This window comes from Zeugodacus cucurbitae, chromosome 6 (assembly GCF_028554725.1).
Source record: "Zeugodacus cucurbitae isolate PBARC_wt_2022May chromosome 6, idZeuCucr1.2, whole genome shotgun sequence".
Taxonomy (NCBI): Eukaryota; Metazoa; Arthropoda; class Insecta; order Diptera; family Tephritidae; genus Zeugodacus; species Zeugodacus cucurbitae.
In genome coordinates, this window is record NC_071671.1 from 36,062,553 (window position 1) to 36,075,019 (window position 12,467).

The 12,467-nt window shown below is 37.1% G+C and overlaps 3 protein-coding genes and 1 long non-coding RNA gene across 8 annotated transcripts; 2 read left to right on the forward strand and 2 right to left on the reverse strand.

Annotated features, from left to right (window-relative positions):
• Positions 1–432: 432 nt before the first annotated feature.
• On the forward strand, positions 433–2,554 carry LOC128922718 (uncharacterized). 3 transcript variants are annotated; one of them, XR_008471895.1, is made up of 3 exons: positions 433–1,475; positions 1,534–1,642; positions 1,699–2,554. XR_008471895.1 is itself a non-coding variant. In XM_054234199.1 (3 exons), the coding sequence occupies exons 1-3, from the start codon at positions 1,478–1,480 to the stop codon at positions 1,962–1,964; spliced, it is 381 nt and encodes a 126-aa protein (XP_054090174.1). In that variant the 5' UTR covers positions 436–1,477; the 3' UTR covers positions 1,965–2,554. The 3 variants fall into 3 exon arrangements, 1 of the variants encoding a protein (XP_054090174.1); XM_054234199.1 differs by having other exon boundaries at positions 436–1,483; XR_008471894.1 differs by having other exon boundaries at positions 446–1,471.
• Positions 2,555–2,966: 412 nt separating this feature from the next.
• LOC128919795 (uncharacterized) lies at positions 2,967–4,401 on the reverse strand. Its single transcript, XM_054234198.1, has 2 exons — positions 3,723–4,401; positions 2,967–3,664 (listed from the first exon to the last, which is right to left on the reverse strand). Exons 1-2 carry the CDS (start codon positions 3,848–3,850, stop codon positions 3,319–3,321), a joined length of 474 nt encoding a protein of 157 aa, XP_054090173.1. The 5' UTR covers positions 3,851–4,401; the 3' UTR covers positions 2,967–3,318.
• A 1,614-nt stretch (positions 4,402–6,015) lies between these two features.
• On the reverse strand, positions 6,016–7,183 carry LOC128922719 (uncharacterized). The gene is made up of 2 exons (XR_008471896.1): positions 6,677–7,183; positions 6,016–6,625 (listed from the first exon to the last, which is right to left on the reverse strand). It is a non-coding gene; the product is annotated as an uncharacterized LOC128922719 (long non-coding RNA).
• A 2,868-nt stretch (positions 7,184–10,051) lies between these two features.
• Positions 10,052–12,164, forward strand: LOC128922697 (uncharacterized). Of its 3 annotated transcripts, none has more exons than XM_054234136.1 (3): positions 10,052–11,077; positions 11,128–11,236; positions 11,293–12,164. In XM_054234136.1, the coding sequence occupies exons 1-3, from the start codon at positions 11,072–11,074 to the stop codon at positions 11,871–11,873; spliced, it is 696 nt and encodes a 231-aa protein (XP_054090111.1). In that variant the 5' UTR covers positions 10,052–11,071; the 3' UTR covers positions 11,874–12,164. The 3 variants fall into 3 exon arrangements, with proteins under 3 accessions (XP_054090111.1, XP_054090113.1, XP_054090112.1); XM_054234138.1 differs by having other exon boundaries at positions 10,053–11,069; XM_054234137.1 differs by having other exon boundaries at positions 10,053–11,065.
• The last annotated feature ends 303 nt before the right edge of the window (positions 12,165–12,467 follow it).

Genomic DNA, 12,467 nt, shown 5'->3' on the forward strand with positions numbered 1-12,467 from the left:
GGAAGAAAACACTCCAGCTCTGAAAGTATTCGATGCAGTACCCGCTGGAGGAAGCCGCGGAAGAGGACGACCTCCACTCCGGTGGAAAGACCAAGTGCAAAGTGACCTGGCTTCACTTGGTGTTTCCAGTTGGCGCCAAAAAGCAAAAAGGAGGAATGAGTGGCGCGCTCTGGTGGATTCGGCTATAATCGCTTAAAGCGGTTCCTACGCCAAATATATATATATATATATATATATATATATATATATATTATCCAGAAAGGACCCTACAAGACGGAGCTAACTCATACACCACTACACATGCAAATTTTTTCAGCTTTTTCCAATACATACACATTGCTAACATTTTGTAGTTAAGTGGCAAACTCGGTAGTTAGAGTAGCAAAATTCATTAACCCTAATTTTTGTATGTATAAGAGAGAGATACAATGAGCCGTTCAAAATCGTCGCCATGGCCGCTGTTCATCTATATCTATAGACCCCTTTCACACAGGCAATTCCTGTTGCGGCAATTCTTAGTTTTATAGGAGAGGGGGCGACGAGGAGAGGAGAATCGCGCCGAGTCTGCTGTGTTCGAGCAACACGCTTTGTGTTCTTATTCGTAACAGTTCGCTGCTACGTAACAGTGCTGCATTTGCGCACATTTTGAAATTAATGTATACAATATATTTGAAAATTTGAATTTAATCATTTAATTTTGTATGTAATTTGCAAATACATATAGAAATATGCATAATATAATTAAAATGTGTTAGAAAATTGCGAATAACGATTATTATTAGTTAATAAAATATATTTTTTTGCTTGGAAACGATGCGTACAAGAAGTTGAGAAAATTATATGAAAGAGAATGACAGAAAAACACGAACAGAGTTGTCGAACAAGAATTGCTCGTGTGAACGCAAGGGGCGACAGCAAAAGAGAATCGCCCGAGAATTAACAACAGAAGTTGCCTGTGTGAAAGTGGACTTACTAATTATATAAATTCGCTCATATGAAAAATGTTTGTAAAGGCTAATCTCCTAAAGTTCTGAAGCGATTTTTATAATTTTTTTTTTTAAATAAAGCATTTACTCTAGGCTCGCGAGTGGCATACTTATTTTTTTAATTTTCCGAAATCAAATCCTTTTTCTTTCGGGTTGAAGTTTTTGAAAAACCAAAAATATTGCAAGCGTAAGGTTTTTCGTTCACCACACGCAGTCTACTGCGAAGCGCGTTTGTGTGTGTACGGGTGCCCTTTATCGTTTGCGGCACGCACTCTCTCTCTTCCATCTCTGCACATCTTTTCCAGCATAACGTAATGAAGTAAAGTACATACATATGTATGCACTCTCTCTCTTCCATCTCACGCATCTTTTACTACATAACTTATTGAAGTAAAGTACAAAGCAAAAAAGTTTGCATATATAAATGATCGCAGAACAAGTGAAATAACGCTAAACAGCACAATCAAATGCTCGCATAAATTGCCGTATGTATGCATGTATGTTGATATGTAAATACAGTGTCAACTATATTTACTCTGTTTTACAGTTACTTATTTTACAGCAACGCACCGTTTATAGTTTAATGGCATCCTGCGACGCTAGGTATACGTTTACCTCTGCCAGCATTGGTAGCTATGGAGGACAAAGTGACGGAGGTACATTAAAAGATTTGCAATATATAGATATTTACTTATTTTTATTTTATTTCAAGGTGTCTTTCAGCAATCTAAATTTGGTAAAGCGCTCTTGGAAAACAAATTGCCACTACCACCAAGAGCTCCATTATTAAATGAATCCTCAACAGATTTTCCACATTTTTTTGTGGCCGACGCAGCGTTTCCGTTGAAGGAAAACTTAATGCGACCTTACTCCGGTGCACAGCTGCCACGAAACAAAGCAATTTTCAATTACCGGTTATCGCGAGCTCGTAGAGTTATCGAGTTATCGCTCGATGGCGTGTTCTACGAAAGGTCATAGACTTTAGCGCAAAGAACTGCGAAACAATTGTGTTAACCTGCTTGGTTCTTCACAATTTTGTAATGTTGAATGACCATGATCGTTGGTATTGTCCAGATACATTTGTAGACACAGACACCGCAGACCATGGAATATTGGAGGGAGAATGGCGTGAAGATTTAGAGAGTGTTGGAGGTGCATTACATTCAATAAGTTCAACTCGACGCAATGCATCTTGTATCGCATTCCGTGTAAGGGATTTTTTGGCAGAATATTTTATTAACCAGGGAGCAGTTTCATTTCAAGAAGATCGTATTTAGTGTATATTTATTTTATTTATATTTATATTTATTTATATCGTATTTAATGTGTAAAATTGTAATCCAAGTATGAAGTACTATACTTTTTGTTACGTTAACTTTTTTATGATATTTTATTAAACCATATGTTTACATGACTTAGTAACATATTTTTCCGCGCTTTGTATGTGTGTGGTGAATCTTAGTAACCCTCATTAATTTTATTAAACTTGTAACAAACCAATTGTATTTCATCAAAGAGAATTTCCATTTAATAATAAGAATTTCCATTTAGTAAACGTTTTACAAATATCGTGTGTTTGCCCCTTTCACATACTGGTTATAATTCCGCACGTGAGTATACCTGTGTCATACGTATACACCATAGATATATCTATAAATATTGTTTTATTTACTGAAAAAGATGGTAATTATCTGTATTAGGAAGATTACACAGGCATATGGCAAATGAATTCTGTATAGTAAAGTTTATTACGAAAATATATGTATATATTTTATTTACCGACAAAATCATAATTATGACGGTATGTAATTAGTAAATAAGACATAGGCTGTATAATCAAATAAATGTACATACAAAATAGGATAATTTTTCCCTATCAAAACGCCATGATTCTTTAAAAAAATTGGTGAATGTTTTCTGCAACTACACAATGACAACAACCTTCCAATCACTAATCACTACCAACATAACTACATAACACACAAAAAATAAAAGACAAAGACACAAAATTAAAGAGTTATAAAAACAAATTGTTTTATTTTTTTTTTCAAATACATTCTTAAAACTATTTTTGAAAAATGAGGTACATTGTTGTTTCTTACGTCTAGGTAACAAGCGTTTTAAACATTTTAAAACTATTTTTGAAAAATGAGATACATCGTTGTTTCTTACGTCTAGGTAACAAGCGTTTTAAACATTTTAAAACTATTTTTGAAAAATGAGATACATCGTTGTTTCTTACGTCTAGGTAACAAGCCTTTTAAACATTTTTACATATTAATTCAATATATGTATAAAACAACAAACAAATGATTTAAAAATAAAAAAAAAATTATTCGGGTTCCGATTTAATAGCAAATAATGAATTTGTTAAAACTTGTATTGCTTTCATTTGTTTTATGTTATTATCGTTCATGATAGAGGTCAACATAACACCAAACGACCTCACCGCCTCGCTGCCTTTGCTCCTCTCTGCACACATGCTTTTGTATAGCTCGCACGCTTCTTTGAAGCAGCCGTCGTCATCGCTGTTTGTTTTCTTTACTCTTTTCCGGATCGGAGTTGAAAACGACAACTCCGAAGGCGACGATAAATTAGTCTGAGAACATTTAAAACTAATTGGCTCCAACAGCTCCTGCGAAAACATATCATCTAAAATGTTTGTGGTGCAACCATTTCTGTAAAAGGGAAATAAATATTTAATACGTATAAAATATTAAAAAAATATTAACTTACGGTCTGGGCTGTATATATTGTTTTAAAAAGCTCATATTATCGAACAATGGCCAGGTTTCGGCGTTACTCGCCCCACTTCCTGATGGTGCCTCCATTTTCCTTACCTCCCTACTGAATGAACTATACATCTATACTGTTCGCTCTTATGTATTTTACATGGTCAGTACTGACCATATATTTTCCATAGCTAAAAATTGTCAGTCATGACCGAAATAATATCACAAATGAAATTTCTTTGAAATGTTATTAATATTTTTTTGGTTCCTTTTTAATACATAAACTTTTATTCAAATATCTATAATTTAAAGATATATACATACATAACAAATAGTATGTTTACATTTGAAAATAATCTCGTTCTAAGCTCCTTCAATACTTTTATTCAAATATCTATTATTTAATGATATATACATACATAACAAATAGTATGTTTACATTTGAAAATAATCTCGTTCTAAGCTCCTTGAATACATTCAAACATTCAAAACCGTTTACATATAGCAAAATGAGATTATCAATTGTCAAACGTGTTGAATTGACAAAAGTACCCGAAACTATTGTGTACGTGAGATCGCTCATACCTTTCTTGCACATTACATTCATCATTTGGCAATTTATATATACCTCTTGCACAATTCTGTGAATGATCTTGATACAATCACGGATGAAACACCCAAAACTGCGAACGAAAGCTATATGTGCACTTTCAGTACTGTTCTTGGTACTATTACGGATGAAAGAACCAAAACTGCTAACCAGAACTCCACGTGCACTTTCAGTACTGCGACCCACAAAAGACCTGAAACTATACCCGCTATTTTCGGTTAGTTCAACCAAAATACAAAATAAGAATTTAGTAACAAAATCATTAATTATATTTCATATTTATTGAAAATATCATGTCATTTAGGTGTTTATTATTCTAAATCTAGCACTGACAACGTTCTAGTCATAACATCCATGCTCTTGCTGTGGTAATTCCATTGAACTAATTTCGGTGAATCCATGTCTTTGTAAAGTGATACAACAACGTTATGATTCCTCAATACAAGGTGAAAATGAATCAAAAAGGTCCTCCTAGTTTTTTAATTTACAGCCCTATTCTCATGCCCTCACAAAAATCACCACACTCACTATTGTGAGGTTTTTGGATTTTGTGATGATTACCTTATGCTGGAGAAAATTCAAAAGCTCAAATGCTCACAATTTTCTCAAATATCTGTGACGTGTGAAAGCAACCATCACAATACAAAAATATTTGTGTTTGTTTTGGTTTTTAGCAATATTTGTAAACAAATGTGTAAATATTTGCGTGCTATAACGAGCATGGAGGAATTGTTCCTTGAAAAAAATGGCCTCTATAAAAGTTCAGTTATCGAATAATTGTGTTTAACCGATTCTGGAGCAATATGGACGTACCTTGCATTTTCATTTGTTGAGCGTGCCAACCACATCTACGATCCGATAAGGACGCATTATTTTTGTAAAGCAAAGAACACTGACGCACAGCCTCTATAGACGATGATTTACACCCAGGTTATTTTTATACTCTCGCAACAAAGTTGCTACGAGAGTATTATAGTTTTGTCCACAAAACGGTTGGTTGCAAGTCCAAAACTTAACGAGTTAGATATAGGGTTATATATATCAAAATGATCAGGGTGACGAAAAAAGTTCAAATCCGGACGTCTGTCCGTCCGTCCGTGCAAGCTGTAACTTGAAGTAAAAATTGAGATATCTTGATGAAATTTGGAAGACGTATTTCTTGGCACCATAAGAAGGTTAAGTTCGAAAATGTGCGTAATCGGACCACTACCACGCCCACAAAATGGCGATAACCGAAAATTTGGTACAAAGGATTGTTCTAGAAAGGGGCATATTTGGATGCATATTTGGGACTTGGGCGTGGCCCCGCCCACTACTAAGTTTTTTGAACATATCTCGCAAACTAATTAAGCTATATAAAGGAAACTTTCTAGAGTCGTTTCATTAAGGTACTACCTTATACCGTTCAAAAATGAAGGAAATCGGGTCATAACCACGCCCACCTCCCATACAAAGGGGTTTATTGAAAATTACTAAAAATGCAGTAAGTTCAGTAAAGAAAACCACCAGAAACCTTAAATTTCATTGTGAAGATGGTACAGAACAGCTGCTCTCAAAATGGTATACAAAATTGTAAATGGGCGTGGTTCCGCCCACTTATGGGTCAAAAACCATATCTTCCTTACTTGTTTTATAATTCTTTTGTTTTTTAACTTTCGACTGAAAATACGCAATTTCATTTGCTTCATTTGTTTACAAATTTTACATCAATTGGATTTATTTTGAATTTATTTCTTTTGAAACAACTGTTTGACAGCAAAATGCTTTTCACCTCAATTGGTGACTTTTTTAAGCTTTTTTCTTATGAGGTTCGAGCCAGAATAGACTCACAAAATATACGTCACAAGAAACCTCACAAATTTTTCCTCACAACTCAGTTATGAGGTTTTTTCAGAATAGGGCTGTTAATTTTTTCTTTTAAAGATCACAAACATTCACTTAAATTTACCCTCTGACTTCTATGTTTCATCTGCTGGTATGGCCAACTGAGGTGCCGGTAAGTCCAAAAATACTGCATCTGCTTTGCTCATTGGCAAAACCCAATTGACACACGTCGCGATAATAAATGGTTACAAAATCACCTAAACCATGTCGTTCCAATTCTCGTGCTTGTGTTGAGCAAAAGGTTTAATTGCACGTAAAAAGTGACTTTAAACCTAATATCTGGCGTTTGCATCCATTGTCCTGGATTTGCTTGCAGCATATATTCCATCGCTTCGAAAGATCTTCGCTGCTACCATAAGTGACACCAATAAGTTTGCGTACCTTTAACTCATATGGCGCGAGTTTTGAAATATCTGTATGGAAAAATATATTAATTAGAATTTAAGGCAAGATATTTTATTTACGTATTCAATGGTTTCGATGATGTTGACCATTGTTGGCGTAGCTTCTATTGTCAGCTTCGAATTGGCAGTGCAATGAAGTATTACTGTGTCGCACTCTTCAATTCCAACTTTTGGCTTTAGAAAACTTTTATTTTACGATTTACTTATTTAAAAATGCATGCTTCAATAATTTAAACTTTAATTAGGCTGCAGATCACTGATTTAAATAAAACACGCAAAATAATACTTCACAAGCAGCCATGATATAGCTCAAAACAAAACCTGTTCAAACACGAGAACTTTGGTTGTTTCTTTCTATCATTCAGGGTGCTGTACGATAGAAGAGTTGAGGTAAATGTTTATGCACATTTTGCCCTTTGTTGCAAATGTGTGTATGTACTGGTGTTATTAAAATTTCATTGAATATGTTGGAGTTTTAGTACTCATGACTTGCTGGGATTTGACACTTCCCTTCTTCTTCGCAAAATTATCGATAAACTTAGGAATAACACCGAAAATCTAGTTGTATAAAACAAGATAATTTTATAATCTAGTATTATCCATATATATATTCTATGAGCGACTGGAACGCACCTATGAGCGCTGCCCCCGCCACGATGTCAAAATCGTGCTGGGCGATTTTAACGCCAGGGTGGGTAAAGAAGGTGTCTTTGGCACAACAGTCGGAAAATTCAGCCTCCATGACGAAACATCGCCAAACGGCTGAGGCTGATCGACTTCGCTGGGGCCCGAAATATGGTTGTCTGTAGTACCAGATTCCAGCATAAAAAAATTTATCAAGCAACGTGGCTGTCCCCTGATCGAAACACGCGCAACCAAATCGATCACGCTGTGATAGACGGAAGACATGTCTCCAGTGTTTTAGACGTGCGTACGCTCCGAGGACCAAACATTGACTCGGACCATTATCTAGTAGCAGCAAAGAAACGCACTCGCCTCTGTGTAGCAAAGAACGCCCGTCAACAAACACAAGGAAGGTTCGACGTCGAAAAGCTGCAATCACAACCGACAGCCGAACGATTTTCTACTCGACTTGCACTCCTGCTCTCTGAGAGCACACATCAGCATCTCGATATAAGGGAGCTGTGGAACGGCATCTCAAACTCATTGCATACCGCTGCAGCCGAAACAATTGGTCTCCGGCAACGCCAAAAAACCAGTTGGTACGATGAGAATTGTCGTTCCGCAGTGGAGAGAAAACAGACTGCCTACCTCGCAACGTTGCGATCGACCACAACACGTTCGGGGTGGGATAGATATCGAGAACTGAAGAGGGAAGCGAGACGCATTTGCAGACGTAAAAAGAAAGAGGCCGAAATGCGTGAGTATGAAAAGCTTGAAAAGCTGGCCGACATGGGTAATGCTCGAAAATTTTATGAAAAGATGAGGCGATTAACAGAAGGTTTCAAGGCCGGAGCATTATCATGTAGGGACCGAGAAGGTAATCTGGTAACGGATGTCCAGAGCACACTGGGATTATGGAGGGAACACTTCTCCGACCTGCTCAATGGCAGTGAAAGTACAACACCAGGAGATGGCGAACCCGATTCCCCAATCGATGACGATGGAATAGATGTTCCATTACCCGACCATGAAGAAATTCGAATAGCAACTACCCGCTTGAAGAACAACAAAGCGGCGGGGGCCGATGGATTACCGGCCGAGCTATTCAAATACGGCGGCGAAGAACTGATATGGTGCATGCATCAGCTTCTTTGTAGAATATGGTCGGAAGAAAGCATGCCTGACGATTGGAATCTTAGTGTGCTCTGCCCAATCCATAAGAAGGGAGACCCCACAATCTGCGCCAACTACCGTGGTATAAGTCTCCTCAATATCGCATATAAGGTTTTGTCGAGCATATTGTGTGAAAGACTAAAGCCCACCGTCAACGAACTGATTGGACCTTATCAGTGTGGCTTTAGACCTGGAAAATCCACAATGGACCAGATATTCACCATGCGCCAAATCTTGGAAAAGACCCGAGAGAGAAGAATCGATACTCACCATCTTTTTATCGATTTTAAAGCTGCCTTCGATAGCACGAAAAGGAGCTGCCTTTATGCCGCGATGTCTGAATTTGGTATCCCTGCAAAACTAATACGGCTATGTAAGCTGACGTTGAGCAACACCAAAAGCTCCGTCAGGATCGGGAAGGACCTCTCCGAGCCGTTCGATACCAAACGAGGCTTCAGACAGGGTGACTCACTATCGTGCGACTTCTTCAATCTATTGCTGGAAAAAATAATACGAGCTGCAGAACTAAATAGAGAGGGTACAATCTTCTACAAGACTGTACAGCTCCTGGCGTATGCCGATGATATTGATATCATCGGAAGCAACAACCGCGCCGTTTGTTCTGCGTTTTCCAGACTAGATAAAGAAGCGAAGCGTATGGGTCTGGTGGTGAATGAGGACAAGACGAAATATCTCCTGTCATCAAACAAACAGTCGGCGCACTCGCGTCTTGGCTCCCACGTCACTGTTGACAGTCATAACTTTGAAGTTGTAGATAATTTCGTTTATCTGGGAACCAGCATTAACAACACCAACAATGTCAGCCTTGAAATCCAACGCAGAATCACTCTTGCCAACAGGTGCTACTTTGGACTGAGTAGGCAATTGAAAAGTAAAGTCCTCTCTCGACGAACCAAAATCAAACTCTATAAGTCGCTCATTATTCCCGTCCTGATGTATGGCGCTGAAGCGTGGACGATGACAACATCCGATGAGACGACTCTTGGGGTTTTCGAGAGAAAGGTTTTGCGCAAGATTTATGGTCCTCTAAACATTGGCAACGGCGAATACCGCAGACGATGGAACGATGAGCTGTACGATTTATACGACGACATTGACATAGTTCAGCGAATAAAAAGACAGCGGCTACGCTGGCTAGGTCATGTTGTACGGATGGAAGAAAACACTCCAGCTCTGAAAGTATTCGATGCAGTACCCGCTGGAGGAAGCCGCGGAAGAGGACGACCTCCACTCCGGTGGAAAGACCAAGTGCAAAGTGACCTGGCTTCACTTGGTGTTTCCAGTTGGCGCCAAAAAGCAAAAAGGAGGAATGAGTGGCGCGCTCTGGTGGATTCGGCTATAATCGCTTAAAGCGGTTCCTACGCCAAATATATATATATATATATATAGGTATACTTCGTATATATATATATTATCCAGAAAGGACCCTACAAGACGGAGCTAACTCATACACCACTACACATGCAAATTTTTTCAGCTTTTTCCAATACATACACATTGCTAACATTTTGTAGTTAAGTGGCAAACTCGGTAGTTAGAGTAGCAAAATTCATTAACCCTAATTTTTGTATGTATAAGAGAGAGATACAATGAGCCGTTCAAAATCGTCGCCATGGCCGCTGTTCATCTATATCTATAGACCCCTTTCACACAGGCAATTCCTGTTGCGGCAATTCTTAGTTTTATAGGAGAGGGGGCGACGAGGAGAGGAGAATCGCGCCGAGTCTGCTGTGTTCGAGCAACACGCTTTGTGTTCTTATTCGTAACAGTTCGCTGCTACGTAACAGTGCTGCATTTGCGCACATTTTGAAATTAATGTATACAATATATTTGAAAATTTGAATTTAATCATTTAATTTTGTATGTAATTTGCAAATACATATAGAAATATGCATAATATAATTAAAATGTGTTAGAAAATTGCGAATAACGATTATTATTAGTTAATAAAATATATTTTTTTGCTTGGAAACGATGCGTACAAGAAGTTGAGAAAATTATATGAAAGAGAATGACAGAAAAACACGAACAGAGTTGTCGAACAAGAATTGCTCGTGTGAACGCAAGGGGCGACAGCAAAAGAGAATCGCCCGAGAATTAACAACAGAAGTTGCCTGTGTGAAAGTGGACTTACTAATTATATAAATTCGCTCATATGAAAAATGTTTGTAAAGGCTAATCTCCTAAAGTTCTGAAGCGATTTTTATAATTTTTTTTTTAAATAAAGCATTTACTCTAGGCTCGCGAGTGGCATACTTATTTTTTTAATTTTCCGAAATCAAATCCTTTTTCTTTCGGGTTGAAGTTTTTGAAAAACCAAAAATATTGCAAGCGTAAGGTTTTTCGTTCACCACACGCAGTCTACTGCGAAGCGCATTTGTGTGTGTACGGGTGCCCTTTATCGTTTGCGGCACGCACTCTCTCTCTTCCATCTCTGCACATCTTTTCCAGCATAACGTAATGAAGTAAAGTACATACATATGTATGCACTCTCTCTCTTCCATCTCACGCATCTTTTACTACATAACTTATTGAAGTAAAGTACAAAGCAAAAAAGTTTGCATATATAAATGATCGCAGAACAAGTGAAATAACGCTAAACAGCACAATCAAATGCTCGCATAAATTGCCGTATGTATGCATGTATGTTGATATGTAAATACAGTGTCAACTATATTTACTCTGTTTTACAGTTACTTATTTTACAGCAACGCACCGTTTATAGTTTAATGGCATCCTGCGACGCTAGGTATACGTTTACCTCTGCCAGCATTGGTAGCTATGGAGGACAAAGTGACGGAGGTACATTAAAAGATTTGCAATATATAGATATTTACTTATTTTTATTTTATTTCAAGGTGTCTTTCAGCAATCTAAATTTGGTAAAGCGCTCTTGGAAAACAAATTGCCACTACCACCAAGAGCTCCATTATTAAATGAATCCTCAACAGATTTTCCACATTTTTTTGTGGCCGACGCAGCGTTTCCGTTGAAGGAAAACTTAATGCGACCTTACCCCGGTGCACAGCTGCCACGAAACAAAGCAATTTTCAATTACCGGTTATCGCGAGCTCGTAGAGTAATCGAAAATAGCTTTGGTATTTTAACCGCTCGATGGCGTGTTCTACGAAAGGTCATAGACTTTAGCGCAAAGAACTGCGAAACAATTGTGTTAACCTGCTTGGTTCTTCACAATTTTGTAATGTTGAATGACCATGATCGTTGGTATTGTCCAGATACATTTGTAGACACAGACACCGCAGACCATGGAATATTGGAGGGAGAATGGCGTGAAGATTTAGAGAGTGTTGGAGGTGCATTACATTCAATAAGTTCAACTCGACGCAATGCATCTTGTATCGCATTCCGTGTAAGGGATTTTTTGGCAGAATATTTTATTAACCAGGGAGCAGTTTCATTTCAAGAAGATCGTATTTAGTGTATATTTATTTTATTTATATTTATATTTATTTATATCGTATTTAATGTGTAAAATTGTAATCCAAGTATGAAGTACTATACTTTTTGTTACGTTAACTTTTTTATGATATTTTATTAAACCATATGTTTACATGACTTAGTAACATATTTTTCCGCGCTTTGTATGTGTGTGGTGAATCTTAGTAACCCTCATTAATTTTATTAAACTTGTAACAAACCAATTGTATTTCATCAAAGAGAATTTCCATTTAATAATAAGAATTTCCATTTAGTAAACGTTTTACAAATATCGTGTGTTTGCCCCTTTCACATACTGGTTATAATTCCGCACGTGAGTATACCTGTGTCATACGTATACACCATAGATATATCTATAAATATTGTTTTATTTACTGAAAAAGATGGTAATTATCTGTATTAGGAAGATTACACAGGCATATGGCAAATGAATTCTGTATAGTAAAGTTTATTACGAAAATATATGTATATATTTTATTTACCGACAAAATCATAATTATGACGGTATGTAATTAGTAAATAAGACATAGGCTGTATAATCAAATAAATGTACATACAAAATAGGATAATTTTT